This window comes from Coturnix japonica, chromosome Z (assembly GCF_054131305.1).
Source record: "Coturnix japonica strain WE chromosome Z, WE-NBRP24, whole genome shotgun sequence".
Lineage (NCBI taxonomy): Eukaryota > Metazoa > Chordata > Aves > Galliformes > Phasianidae > Coturnix > Coturnix japonica.
In genome coordinates, this window is record NC_140702.1 from 65,229,011 (window position 1) to 65,244,842 (window position 15,832).

The following is a 15,832-nucleotide window of genomic DNA, read 5'->3' on the forward strand; positions in this document are numbered from 1 at the left end:
GGTGATGATTCATTTTTACCCAGAACTGTCTCCTCACTGCATTATTTCAAGTTGTTAATACCTGTCTGCAGGGAAAAGCGAAAGATAGAATGAGGAAAGTTTCCTTTGGTATGTCAGCTGACTCAGTTTTGTGCACACAGTCACCAGAGCTATGGCCAAAGATGGATCCTGTCAATAAGGAGAAGGCAGCAATGAGAAACAAGTAGAACAAGGACCCTCTACCAACCCCAGATGGTGTTTCATCCCTTTGAGCCACTCTTTTCTCCTTCTGTGGCTGTAAAATGCTGAACTAATCAAAATTACTTTAAAAAATCTGTTTGGTTCAATCACAGAATCAGATAATTCCCTACAGATCAGTCACAGCCAGTGCATGAAGAAACAAACATAATTCCTAAAGCCTATGCTAACCTAATAAGTGATTGAAAACAGTGGGTGAATAGCTGTCTTATACCCAGCCTACAGGGACGTTTATAGTCAAATAAAACTCCACTGGAAAGCCCTTCACCTCAGGGCATGAAAATGTGTTCCTATCTGCTGCTTCCATATTAACAAGATAATTGCTCTGTTCAAAAAGGAAAAACTTATATCCTTCTGGGCTGCAGAACCAAACCCCCCTCCATAAACACAGACCAAATACAAAATGATTAAGTATTCTTATTCTCAAATTACAACACTTGCAAGAAACAAACAGCAGTTTTCACAACAGAAGGAAAAAACAGAGCAGTTACATTTCCATTCGAAATAATGCTATTTCAACAGAAGTCTTCATTTATTTCCAGGAGTTCAAATTCTTATTACACGTTTGCCATTTAACTTTTTTTATTTGAACATGAAAGTTACAATTGGAGGGCTCAGATTTCCAGTGATTTCTCTGCAGTAGAGACCACCAGAAAAACATTCTACATGGTTAACAATATGACATTTCAATTACCAGAATTACAATTACCAATTTTTTGTTTTCCAACAGACCACATAAGAAGTACGCAAATGGGGCATTTCCTTTAACAGAAATATCAAACTTTGTGCTGCATTTCTTTAATTTCAATATGAACATTTCTACATAAGAGCAACATCATACATGACACTGATTTAGTAAACACGTGGTACTTTGGCTGGCCTAACTGATGTATTTTTCCTCCTCTGAGCCATTGTAATTAAATTTATATAACATGTTGCTAATATGCCCTACATCAGTATCACGCAGCAGACATATCTGTTGCAATGCCAGTGGGAAAGTGAATACTGTTTATTTTTACCCCACATTAGCCTTTTCATACATGCATAATTTTCTTCTACGTGTACCCCCAAGTACTATTTCATCTGCAAGAAAATAATCTGTACCCAAAAACTGGAATTCTCAAGTAAGAAGTAGTACAGATGAAGACAACACACGACAAATCACAACCAACTATTAATTTCAAAGTAACACTGAATGTTTAAAATACACGTCAACTAATTAGCCATCAGTCATCTGAGATGGAAAGTATTCCCCCTCAATTCATTTTCAGTTTTGAGGTCAACTGAGAAACTGAGGGTTTAATTTAGCTACCCTGTTTGGTAGGACATTCATGCAGATGTTAACACCAGCTCAAGTAAAAAATATATATTTTAATCCATGTTACAGGCAGAAATATAACTGGCAGATTGGAAAGCTATTTTTCAACACACAAGCTAAGCAAAATCAAAGTGCCTCAAATTTTATCTAGTAAAATAGGCTAAGCAGCTCTGGTAAATATCCCCACAAATACAGTAACAGTGTTGTCTGTAAGAACTAGGAGTAATTTATTTGAACATCTCTATCACTAGTTTCCACGAGAGAACTAATCACAATACCAATACTTTTTCACTTACTCTCTCCAAATGAATGAATTTAATTCTTCACCTTCCTGAACATAATTATCTCATACTCTGATATACAACTGTCATCCAATTACTTATTACCACAGTAACCTAACTGAAGACAATGTTCCATCCGTTCTGATAACCATGCACATCAAGGTAGCCAAATGAAGGTTCTGAGGTTAGAAGACAAAATCTGGTCACAGAACTTCGTATTTAAAGGAACAAAAACTGTAAATACATACTGTAAATAAAAAATGATAATAATTAAAAAAAATAAAAATAAAAGACCTAGAACTTCTCAGAGCCCTAAAGGAATTTATTTCGTGCATTGATGTTAACAGCTATTTCATTTTCATTTGGTCCAGATGTCTCTGCATGTCATTAGCAGTTGCAGAAAGTTGTGCCCAAAAATGATGCAGCTACCCTAAGAAATCCTTTCACCTTTTATCCAACCTCACTGTAGTTCTTAAATTCATATTTCAGTAATTTAAAAAGCAGAATGAAGTACCTTACATAATATTTAAATTAAATAATACATATTTAGTATCAGTAAGTCACTTTCTCTCACCCTTCATTTACTACGCGTATTGAATTACAAACTCTGCAGCACAAGAACAGTCTGCATAGGGTACTTAGCAGAACAGGATGTCCATGCATGTCTTCATTATAAACAATTGCATTAAGTTAGTCCAGAATTAAGTAGCAAATCCTGTTTATCTATATAAAGTTTAAAAACACTTTTAAGTTTGCCGTCAAATGGGAAAATCATGGGTGGAACAAAAAAATTGTACATTCATTACATACTCTTGAAATGTCAATTCTCATGAAGTTGGTTCATCATCTTCTTTCTGTTAACTGAAGTCAGCCAAAAAATGAACTCCCTTCTATTTCTGCTAACAGAAAGGTTCTTCACTGTATTTTTCTAAGTCTGCTAACTTTGATCCCTCAATGTTAATTTCTCTGCTGGAGTGCCCATTATCTCTCCAAGCTTGACATAAACATCATGTTCTCCCTTTTTCATTCTATAGCCACAACACCTATAAAGATTTCCTTAATTTGAAACAACACCTAGTCTAGCAGAATCCCCAATGGACAGAAGCTTCTCTATCAGAATATTACACTGGTGAATGATTGAAGTTCGCTAGTCATGGATTCACTATGTACCAGTGCTCCAATTTAAGCACTGAATACCTTCTCTAAAAAAGATAACAGTTGTGCACATGTAAGCTGCACAAGGCAAGCCAAGTTAAATGATTTGGTCAGGCAGTGAGGACAGGGCAAAGGCATGATGATAGCCTGATGTTTTGGCTGAAGATACTTTAACCCTGTGTGACTGTTTAACCTGTGTTACAGCCCAGTTTAAGCAGCGTTGTTTACACAATGCTCTCAAACAATCAGAAGCCCTACAAAGAGATATTAAATCTCGTTTTCTACAGAATAACTGATCAGAATGTGTTCAAGAATAAATTTAATGCAAAGTTTGAAAAGGGTACCTAAACTAATAACCAAGTCAGAAGCTTTTTAAATACTGTCTTACTCTGAGGTATATGTCTATTACTGTAAAAGTTTTATGCATCACATTCTAAGATCTAGAGTCCTTGAATAAAACCTAACCGTATTTCCTAAGTCAAGCAAGCTCTACAAAAATTATAACAGATGATGTGTGGATGGTGTTCCAGTGTTACTGTTCAGCATAACACTTCATGCAAATATGCAAGAAAGTCTACATACTCAGGACTGTTTACATCTGAATAAATAGGGTAAATTAGCAAATACAGTATTTAAAATTATCTACAAAAAATGTGTTTTACCAGGTATCCACTGTTTGTATCAAGTTTTAAAGCTGAAAGCTGAGGGCAACAGCAAAGGATATGAAACAAAACAAAGAATTTAAACAGACATTTTTTAAATCCCCTTAGTATCAGTAACTATTAACTAAATTTAAAAAGCCTACAACTAGTTGGTGGCCTTGTCAGCAAAGATCTTTAAACAAAAGGCCACAAACACAAACAGCTTTACATATTACTTGACTTGTTTATTTTACACCATGAGGTGAAAGCAACACACTTCCTTTAGTAAAGTATACACAAATAGCCTCACTCAGAATACATGTTTAATGCACATTAAAAAATTATTCATTTTACAAATCGTTTTGCAATCCAAATATACAATAGCTTGGAAAACAATATTTTAGAAAACAAAAGCCAATGTAAAAAGACTGCTTGAAACAACTAAAGTGATAAAGATTTCTGTATGGCTCTGTCTTTACAGTTTTCTTACTGCATCATCAATATCAGAAATCTGTTCCTTCAGCTGGTTCCACTGCTCTGGATTTAAAGAAATACCTGAAATGCATTAAAAACAATATTTAGTACAAAAAAGAAAACCACAATTCAGTATGTTGCATTCTTACAATCAAGAGTGATTTCATACACAAAGCCTACATCACAACTCTTAATGCTCGAGCTACATCAAATTCAGTAACAGACTCAGATCCACGGTTAAACTATTCACTTGGAATACTCCAGTATAGAACTTGCTTATCTCTAGACAAGTTTACCTTACAAAGAAAACAGTCACAATATACATTCATTCATGTATGTTTTGTACACACAGGAAGGCAAAGGAAGGGAAACAGAGCTCTGGCTCTGATAGGAGGCAGCACAAAAGACCTGCTTGAGATGTAGGAAACCAACTATATGTTTGCCTGCTGCTCAAAGTCAACCTCTGTGGATGGAACTTCATGTATTTACGACATGATTCCAGTTGGTTATTTTTTTCTCCTTTTTTCTTAAAGCACTGTGAAAGATTCTGATAAGTTGGCCAGACACTATTAGGATAAAAAAACATAACGTTGCCCCGATTTCTAACTGAGATTTCTTTTTTGACTTCAATTACAAAATTACAATTGTATCCCTTTTAGGTTAGCTACATGGAGCAGCCCTTAAGAGTATCACCAGAATATTAGGCTCAGATGCTAGATCTGAATAGTAATTTTATCCTAATAAAATCCAGAGTTGTTCGGGACACCTAAAACATTTTCACCTATATTGCATAATTTTTATGAATTTGGCTGCCCATCAAGTATCACTGTGGTTTCCCACTCATGCTTCTGATTGATCTTCTTTTCACTTCTACCTCCAGACACAATTTAGTCCTTCAAGCTTGGAGTAATCAAATTTGCCATGTTGTAGTAACATGTTCAACAAAGACCTCCTTGTACAACCTGTTCACATAAACCCACCGCAGTTATTTAAGATATATTGAAAACAATTCTCAAGCTTTTTAAGTGTTTGTTCACTGTATTGCTCCTGGACACATCAGGAAAATACAGTAAACCTCATGCTAATTGTAAATTAAATGCCTTTAATCTTCAGAACAGAACAACTCACACTTACCTCTTTCACTGGTACAACATGAAAAATAATATGCTTCTAAATAAGCAACAAGCCATTAAATAAAGCAATACACTACTGTAATTGTTAGCCCATCCTTTTATCTCTCAGATGGTGAAAGTTCTGAAAATGGTCCATTAAAAGGATGCAATAAAAATTAGGCATGGCAGTGGCAACTAAAGATTTAAGGTTTATGTGCTATGCTGCAGATTACAGACACAGAAGAATACTGTATGAAATGTTCCTATTATTTTAATCTGAAACTAAATAAAAATTGAAAAACATAATTGTTTTAAAGAACTTGATACCTCATTCCAACCAAAACTAAACCTTTTCAGTCAATTTAGAAATAAAAATCCTATTGGAATAAAGGTAAGAAACATGCAAAATTAATCTTTTTTAAAATAAAAAAAAATATCCCAAAAATATAATGCAGTAAACTATATAAACCCGACATAAAATTTTCCAGTAAATTGTAAGCAGTGTTTTAATACAAAACAATGTGAAGCAGAACAGTACCTTTTCTGCCAGGCTTCATTTCACCTTCTTGATCCATCCAGTATTCTCTAATGTCAATTAAAACTTTCCCTTTGAAGTCACGAACGCTGACATACCTCATTTTGCCAATCTGTTAAAACACATATAAGACATTTTACATATTTTATGTATTACGGTATTCACTTCTCCAAACAGTATTAGTCTCAGACATGTGACATGACCCACTACAGCTTATTTTAGACACCAGAGAAACAACCAGATCAAAAGCTTAATCCAGAGTAGGCTAGTAGATAAGGATAACAAAAATGGAAGAAAGACTTAAAACCAGTTGAGCATTCAACACTTTTTTTTTGCAAATCTCACACTACTGAAATAAAAATCCCTATATTCCTAGCAAGTGGCATTCTTAGCAAAGTATTTGGCTTTTCCTATTTGTTTGCTGTCTCTATCATAATAACCTTTGTTAGCAGCTGTTGTAAACAGAGGAAAAGAGAGTACTCTAAAACGTAAATTTTAGTACCATCTCTTTTGACAAATAAAAAACAAGATTAGATACACACACCAGTTGCATACAATTTCTAGACAGGTCTTAGTGTTATTTGGTTGCTGTTTTTTTAATAAACACAACAAAACAGATGAAAATGAAAGGAAGGCACTAGCTGTCCCATGCTTGCTCCGTGTCCTCCTGGTATATTTAATTGGAACAGTGGGTAAAAAACACAAAAAACTTTGAAAGTTCACCAACATGTACCACGGCATGAAACTGGTTTTGTTAATGTGACACTTCTGGAATTCCATCATTTCTGCACAGCAGCTTAATTGAATTATGAGGCCTTTACTTTTGAGAAGATGGGGAACAACGGGAGGAACAACAGCAATTTGCATCACACTTTGGATTGCATTCTGTATTTAGGCTTTCTAAAGGTTTTCTCACATTTAATGAAGCATTTGTTCACAACAAATCAAACTAGATTGGGAATTTGAAAATCAGAAATTAGGTAATCAAAACACACAATTAGTTTAAGAAATGGTTAGCATTTTGTACGCATTTCCTGGATAGAGTTTACAAAGAAAGAACTCAGTCCTAAGAAAGCAACTTTGTGTTCAATTTTAAGCTTCTCACTGCAAGACAGACATCAAGGCCCTGGAGTGTGTTCAGAGAAAGGCCACAAAGCTGTGAGGGGTTTGGAGCACAGGGCTTACAAGGAGTGGCTGAGGGAAATGGGATTGTTCAGTGTGCAGAAGAGGAGGCTTAGGGTTATCTTATCGCTCTCTGGAACTCTCTAAAAGGAGGATGCGGGGGGGAGGGGGGAGGGGTCAGCTGCTTCTCCTGTGTAATTAGCAATAGCACTTGAGGGAATGGCCTCAGGTTGCACTAGGTGAGGTTCAAGTTGTTTGTTAGGAAGAACTTCTCTAGAAGAGGTCAGGCACTGGAATGGGCTGTCCAGGGAGGTGGTGGAGTCGCCATCCCCGCAGGTGTTCAAGAAACATTGAGATGCTGTACTGAGGAATGTGGTTTAGTGGAGGAATACTGGTGACCGGTAGACAGTTGGACTGGATGACCTTGATGATCTTTTCCAACTTTAGTGGTTCTCTGATTGATTCCTTTCCAATAAAACTAATGTGCATCCTCCACTGACAACTAAACAGAGGATCACGTACATAAAACAGTATGCTTTAAGTTCAGTTAAAGCAGCTTTCCTTCTTATGCAGACTATGTTGAATTAACTCCAAAATTAATTTTAAAGCATTCTTAGATACTGTAAACCTAAAACGTGTTTTTCTTACTTTAAAGTATCCTTTTAAGTGAACGATAAATTTCAGTTTATATTATTTTGTAATTGATTTATTAAATACTTCCACAGGACTTCAAACACAGCAGACAAAAATAAGGTATGATGTCAGATGAGCTGAGTTCTTTCAGACTTAACTTGGTATAGCCTGTAGGATTGGCCAAATCTGTCAGCACTGTTGGCAAAGAATATCACAAATAGCCTGTATAAAAAACATTTCATTGTTTTTCACTGAACCTCACCAATTTCAATTTAATACTTAAAGCAGCAGTACTCTGGAACATATATCAATTAACTATTAGTGCATTACCAAATAACTCCATATTTGCCTAAGAAATAAAATCTGATAAAACACATCAGATTAAAGATGCAAATACAGTAGAAAGACTTAGTGTCTGAATATTGAAAATGAGAGTACCTATATTAATTCAAATACAATAAGGTGAGGGGAGAAGAAAAACATAAAGCTGACATCACTTAGCCAGTAAGTCTAAGTTAACTGGAAATTGTTCCATATGAAAATAACTGAATCATAGAATGGCCTGGGTTGAAAAGGACCATGATGATCATCTAGCTTCAAAGCCCTTGCCACCTGCAGGGTTGACAACCACCAGACCATTTCAGCAAATGCTGAAATTAAGCTTCTGTCCAAACATCATCTGAATGTTCACATTAAATTTAACTGTTAAGCTGAACGTTATGAAAACAGTTGTCATTGCAAGAAGTTTTAATGCTATTTTCTGAAGTAGCTCTTATGAGCAACTAAAATCACTAAAATTCTCAAAATATAGATTTAGCCAAGTAAATTGATTTTTTTTTTCCTCTTTTTCTTTTGAGTTCAAATATCTACTGTTCTGGCATTAAGTCATTTCTGAACAACTTCTTCATGTAGCAGATCATAGTACTAGAATAACTCCCCTGGGCTGAAGCACTTTGTTGTCACTACAATCACAGTGGTGTTCCAAGAGTATGATTTACAGCAGAGTAGTTAATGATGCTCAACTTTCATACACAAGTTCATGTGCTTTTTATAAAATACCACAGCTTTTTAGGCATACCACTCTACTAAATTAAGTACATCAGAAGATACTATTTCCAGGTTTTCATTTCTTAGAATACAATGCGTTGAACTGCATCTAGGTTCCTTTCACAGCTATGCAACTGACTTCCTGTATGAGTTTCAGCTTATATCTACATTTTCGTTCCAATTGCCGGTTTCCTTTAAGCACACACACTGAAAGTAGAAACTACAAAAAAGCAGCCTTCTTTCTACAGTATGGGGAGTGCAGTAAGATAATATAAACACAGATATAAGATAATATGATATAAAAAGAATGCAGGGTCCTGTAAACAGCTGCGGTCTGCATCACAACAAATTGGTTTAAAACACTAATTCTGAAACTGATACTCGTGCAACATTATCTCACAATCAAACTCCCTTCCAGATCACTGCAAACATGTATTTATCTATTTTTAGGATCTTATGATAGGTAAAGACATTGCACTGTGAAACTGATGAACATATTTCTGACGAGTCAAAAAAGCATGTACAACTTAACTCTCAGAAAGGGGGGGTGAGTGGGGAGTTATTGGGGCGGGTGTCTTTTCCAACAAAAAGAAGTAACACATTTTGTGAAATGTCCTGGCTCCATTCTGGACAGTCACTAATAGTGTGTCCTGACAGCATTAACAAACGTTACCCAAATTGGGCATGGGCAGAAGACAGGATTTGTCAAACTACCCAGAGCACGTGATGCAGAGCTTATATGAGCTGAAGCCATAGATCGGAATCTAATACAAGAACAATAAAACCATCCACATAAATAATGCTTGACCTTAGGACTGCTAGTAACACATCATACTAGGAGTGAGTTAATTTTCTGCATCTCAATTGTGCCCAAATCCCTTCGCCAAATTCCAAAGTATACAAAGCTACCTTTTTAGTCTAAAGAGCCCAAGACACATAAATACATAAAATACACATGGGTACATACTAAAACAATTTCCTACTAACAGTAATCCTATTGTTTATGAGTTTCAGGTACTAACATTCATTTTAAATGAAAAAATTAAAACGTGGATCCTGCAAAAAATGATGTCATAAGGGATGAGCTCTACATTAAAAGGAAGCTGCAATTCTTTCAGAACACAGCCTGAGCATTTAGAACCTTAAGTCTCTGTGTTTCACATCATTTGTTGCCACTCCCACACAAAACATGGACATCACAAAACTGAATATCTTATCAATAATTCACATCCTGATTTCAAACAGCTTAAGTCATATTTAGCTGAAGCCCTCCCTCCAATTATGCATAAGTAAGAACTGATTGCTAATAGTATCAGACCTGTATTACACAATCAGTTATGCAGGCCTTCTGTCTGGAAAACACTTTTTTTTACTATATTATTTTGTACAGCAACAGCCCAAAGTGATTTTTGTTGCCTTACCCTGAAATGGGATCATTCTATTAAACACACACACCATCCCCACCCAGACTCTTTCACAAGCTTAAGAGTCTCCCTAAGATTCTCCTCTATTCCCTGCCTTTACCACTACAGCTAGTCACAGACATTTACTAACTCCAGGCTACATACATTCTTGCACAGCTTGCAGTACACATTGCTACTGCCCCAACTAACCCTAAAAGTTAGTCTACCACTCTCTAAGTTCACAAATACTTTGTGCTATGGAAAAAATCTACATTCACTCCATCTAAAACAAGAATATCAGAACTGCAAACCTTCTGGATGTTTACTGAGAAAAAACTGCATCAAAAACAAAGAAACAAGCAAAACTTACTTCAATGCACTGCCTTATAAAACAGAAGCCAAGGTGTCCTTGGCCTAGTTAAATAAGAATTCAGAGACACTTTTGCATTCCAGGAACATTTCTTTCAAAAGCTCTGATTAAAAGCATTTATGCACAGACTGTCCTTATTTAATATCTGCAGTGCACTTATGATAAGTGCTGTATTTACAGACAAAATGACTACCCAGAGAGATATCATGTGCAAAATACATGAGGGCTGGATCAAGTGCCATAACTCAGTTTCTTCTATTTTACTAAAGCCTGATCATTGTTTTTGAGTCCCTCACCTGCATTGTATCATTCACTGTAACATCCCCAAAGGACACTTCAGGAGACTAGGCACCACACAACCAAGATGTTCATGTCAACTTGAAATTTATACTGAATATGATGTAACAGGCTGCCTCAAAAGCACTCATTAATTTTTACCTGAAACATATTCTCATCTCTGTTGCTGCTTTGCTTTGAAGAAGCGGCACCTTTTGAACTCTCACCCGTTTTTTGCTTCTTTACAGGTTTTTCTGGAGCTGCTTGCTTTTTCCGCTTTGCCTTGGAGCAAGAATAAAACAGATGCGTGAACCACAACTCATTCTTATAAGTTATAGAAAAATTATTAGAGGGCACAAACTACTGCCATGCAACACACACTATCACTTCCCTTTTGTGAAGGCAGGACTGCAATACCATACAATTTCAAAATTATATCTCCAAATGAGCCTAATTCTCTTCATTGTGAAGCTTACCAGAATACTTCTGCTTTAAAAAATCATATTATTTCCATTTATTATTTTTAAGAGCCTGCTCTTTTTGCACAATGCTGTTGGTTCATTAGTTTTAATTAAGAAAATAAAATCTGGTGGAAGTTTCACATTCCTTTCCAGTGAAAGCAACAAAAATGCAGGACAGCTAACAACACTTCTGAAAAAAAGACAAAATAAGATATGAGATAATGAAGGAAGGATCTGGGAGTCACCTCTATCAGGGAAGCACTTTTTCATTATTTTTCTTAATTAGAGTCCAATCTTTGTCCATAGCAAGATAAATTAAACATGTTTGTAAAACGTTCATATCACATTACTTGCAGATACTATTAAGTTCCTATTTTTACCAATATTTATACAGTAATCATATGCCCTTACAGCTCATCTTCATCCTCTACTTCAAAAAAGTGACACAGAGATACCAAAAATTATTCTCAACTGTTGGAATCATATTGTGGATAATTTATTTTAAAGAGGAATGACTGCAAAAGATGTAGGCAGTTATGACAACAAAACCCACCAAAGCAGACTGCTCAAGTGGATCTTCTTAGAAATACATACCTGACCATGTTCTCTATTAAGATTTGACAGAATGTCCAATTTGTTTAGGGCAACTAAGTCACAGTTGAATCAACGCAGTAGAGCAGACTGCGTTTTTGAAAGTACCAAATGTAAGTCTGCATTAACACTAGTATACTAGCAGAAACTTACAAACTAAATAATTACTAAAAATAGCTGGGAACGCCCAATTTACACATTTAGAAATAGCTAACATGTTAAAATTAATCAGCTGAAAGACAAGCGACTCAGCTGAGCATTTCAGTGAGAAAGTAACAGACAGAGTAAACAGATCACACTAAAAGTCAGAATCTGAAACAGAAGAAAAAATATATAAACAAAATAAGCAAGAGGCATAAGGATGAGGTAGAGGTTTTCCCTTAGAACTAGCAAGTTGTCCAGACAAAACAAAGGGGGAGCCTGGGGTAGTCTTAAAATTAATCCAAATTCTTGCCACAAGGGGCAGCAGATACCAAAATCTTCCCTCTCTTGACACAAAGCAAGAAAGAATTCCAGGAAGATTGAGGCTAGAAATAATATATGGGGAAAAAAAAATAAATAAAGCAAAATACAACCTAAGAAAAAAGTTCACTGGAAAGCTAAAAGTATATTTTTTTTACACAAACCCTAATACTAATTTTTCCAAGTGTCTGATAAATGAAATGCAATGGCAGGCATTTGATACACAAATGTTAATACAACAACATTTAACCACACATAATTTTCACCTTTTTGTCAACTTCACTATCTGAATCGCTTGCAGATGAGCTTGAAGACACGAGTTCCTTTGATTTAGGCATTCTAGGATGAGAAAGATAATATGAGAACACTGTGCAAGAAATTAATCACGTTACATCTAGAAGGCAATCTTGATACTGTTTATTCTCCCAAAGACTTTCCTGCTTTGGGAAAGCTTTTCACACAAGCTTTAAGGCACATTAAGGATGCAATCTTATATACAATTTCTTTTCATAGCTTTTCCCTTTTTTGCTGCAACTGCCTTAAGTGTGGCATTTCAGTTTCCAAACAGTTTAGAAAGGGACAATTTTTCTGCTAGTTCCATTAAGGAAATAAGTACAAGACTATCCTCAGCTTGAATTCCCAATATTACATTAATTTAATCTACAAAGGCCACAGCATTATCCATATTCTTACACAGGCATTTTGCCTAGTTGAATTTGCAAGCAAAATCTATATAATAATCTAATAAGAAGCTAAGCTACCCCATCAATAATACAAGATCTGAAAAAACATCTTAGTTACAATGAACTACAGTACTGTAATTATTTCAACTGCAGCCTTAACAGATCAGTCACTAGAGTCTATTCATTTGCCAGACAAGTGGACATTCAACTTTCCTTGAATGCATGCTGCCAGATGTACTTCTGCATCTCTCCACTATGCAAACATGTGGTTAGATATAGCAGCAGAACATCTAGCCTGCTACTAGAAACTCTTTGTGATAAATAAATAGCCCATTTGTTCTTCCCTAATTACAAGCATGACAGAGAAAACAATGATAAGACTAAGAGAAGCATGTCTCATCCGAGGAAAAGGAACGGTATCTTTTTTAAGTCGGTGGTGAATTTACAGAGCATGAGTGGTGAATTTACAGAGTATGAGTTTGAATAATGCTAGAAGCGCGATGTAGTTGAAAAGTGGGACAAGTTCTGTCGTCACAGCTCAGAATACAATGCTGGAAACTGCAGCACTAAAAATGAAACAGGGTATGGGGAAGCACACAGCAGGACGGTGGCAGAAGGGATCTAGAAGGGGACAAGCAAGCAAGGACGTGAAGATGGGGTGCAGAATAAGGTTGATAAGAGGGGACCGGGGGAGCACAAGCCCTTAAGTCTGCCTCAGGATGGCGGCATGGGGGGAAGGCGGGGGAGGAAACTGCCAAAGGGAGAAAGTGTGAGCGGAATGATCTGCTGGGGAGAGGCAAGCAGGCAGCGTGAGGAGATGCCGAAGCACCGGGGGGGAGTGAGGGCGGAGTGAGACGGGCCACGCGAAGACGAGGCAAGGAAGAGGAGAAAGACAGGCCGGGAACAGCCGTAGGCGGATCCAAGCCGCCATTTTCCTCCCCTCCTTTCCACAGCTCCCGCTGCCCCCCGGGAAACAGGGGCGGGGGTCGGCGCGGGGCCCAGAACGCGGCACCGGGTCCCGCGTGTAGCGCCGCAGAGAAGGGCCGTGTCTCAGCGCTGCAGGGAGGCAGGAAAAGCCGAACAAAGAAGGAGAAAGAGGGGGAAAAAAAAGGGTCTGGGGTCGTCTGCTTTAAGGGTCTGAAGCGGAGCCGGGCGGTTCCCTGACGCCATTTTCTCCTTCCCTCCCTCAAATCCTCTTCGCCCCCCAACATGGCAGCGGCTGCTCCCCGCCCCAGGCCCACCGCACAGCGGGGCATCCCCCCCGCGGGGCACAGCGGACACTCAAGGAAAGGAGGAAAGCCGGCACAGCGCGGCTTATCCCCGACACCGGCCGGGACATGCCGAACCCCAGCGGGCGGCCTCGGGATGACGGAGGGGCCGAGGGGAATGGCGGGGGTACGGGGGGGACCCCGAGACTCACGTCGTGCTCCGCTCGCTGCCCCGCTGCACCACGAGACCAGCGGAAGTGACGCAGCGCCGAGCCCCCGCCCCCGCGCCGTGCCACGTGACGGGGAGGAGTGCTTAAAGGGCGCGCGGCCCTTTGTTGCTCGGTGCCGCTGCCCTGCAGTGGAGGTGGAGGTGCGGGATGGGAAGCGGTGCTCACAGTGAGCTGCGAGACACAGAGAGCACAGGATGGCAACCAGCGCCAGAACGGGCCCCCAGCTACGTGAACAGCCGCTCTCAGTTCCTCGAGCTCGGGGGTGGAGGAGGAAGCGCAGCGGGGGCACGGCCGCTGCTTTGCATGCCGAGACCGCAGGCCCGGAGACACCTGAGGCCGCTTCCTCCTTCCTTCCCCCCTTTCTCCTTGCCCGCTTCCTCATGACCCGCTTTGCTGCCTCTCCAGGGACAGGGAGCGAAGTGGAAATGTGGCTGATGAGAAGTCCGCCTGGCTTCCACGTGGTGAAATAAATCAAGCAAATGAAACGTGACTTTAAACATACCTGACAGGGCAGCTGTTGCTCCCTAACAGGGAGTTATTGTGGTACTATAATCTACAGATAACATAGCTAACAGAGCCAGCTCCCAGAGCTGTTGCAGGTTCACCCCCAGAGCATGCTGCACCAGGAGTTTGGTGCTGATGGCAGCTGCGAGGTGATTTGGGTACGAGGAGGCTCGGTGTCTCTAAAGTGCTCCTTAGAAAAGCCAAAACAGCACCAGTTTTGGGGGAAGGGAGTGAGGAGAAGGTGACAAGGGAAAGAAGGCTCCTGCTGGCCTTGCAGCTGTGCCACAGCTGTCACAGAATCACAGAATGACCCGGGTTGGAAGGGACCTCAAGGATCATGTAGTTCCAACCCCCCTGCCTGGCACATCCACCAAACATACACCTTTACTAGATGTCCAACCTCTTGGCTTGCCTGGACAATATTGAGTGAAGAGGCATTGTCCTGAACCACACATAAAATATAGTTTACATATAGAAGTAACAAAACTTTTATATTTTTTTTTCTAATTAAAACATAACATGGGCAACAAAACCACATTCAGGAATATGTGACCTCATTTATGCACAACTGATGCAACAGCGTGCTTTGATGACCATGGTTGCCATTCTCAGTGAGGTCTCAAGGAGGTTGTCATGAAGTTTTATTCTTCCTGGGCTTCATCCTTGAGATAGTTGTTCACAAATATACAGGCTCCCAATAGCTGATGATGTGAATAAGGGGCGATGCAGAAGCAAGGTCTATTTTTCTCTGTTAAGAGAGGCCATAGAAGTCTGCTGAGGTAACACAAATGGTTTTGAGTAGAATGTCTGATTGTCACTCTATATTTCTTTGTGCCAAGGTGAGGACACAGCAGATACTGCAGTTACCCTAACAAGAATTACAGTTAAAAATCCCCACACTGCACACCCTGTGTTCCATTTGCCAGTAGTAGATGTTACCACATTCAGAAGTTACATTGGTTCATTATTTTATAGCAATTTTACATTTGCTGCCCCTTTCCCAACTATGAAGTAGAGGTTAGGTGAGAAAGTTTTCAAATTCTGTCTTATTTCGGAATATATACTTTTTTTTTTCTTGCATTTTTATTT

At 38.7% G+C, this 15,832-nt stretch overlaps 1 protein-coding gene across 1 annotated transcript; it reads right to left on the reverse strand.

The window, feature by feature from the left end:
* Positions 1-801: 801 nt before the first annotated feature.
* On the reverse strand, positions 802-14,253 carry SUB1 (SUB1 regulator of transcription). Its single transcript, XM_015848395.3, has 5 exons — positions 14,222-14,253; positions 12,385-12,457; positions 10,767-10,886; positions 5,757-5,865; positions 802-4,187 (listed from the first exon to the last, which is right to left on the reverse strand). The coding sequence occupies exons 2-5, from the start codon at positions 12,454-12,456 to the stop codon at positions 4,108-4,110; spliced, it is 381 nt and encodes a 126-aa protein (XP_015703881.1). The 5' UTR covers position 12,457; positions 14,222-14,253; the 3' UTR covers positions 802-4,107.
* Positions 14,254-15,832: the final 1,579 nt, after the last annotated feature.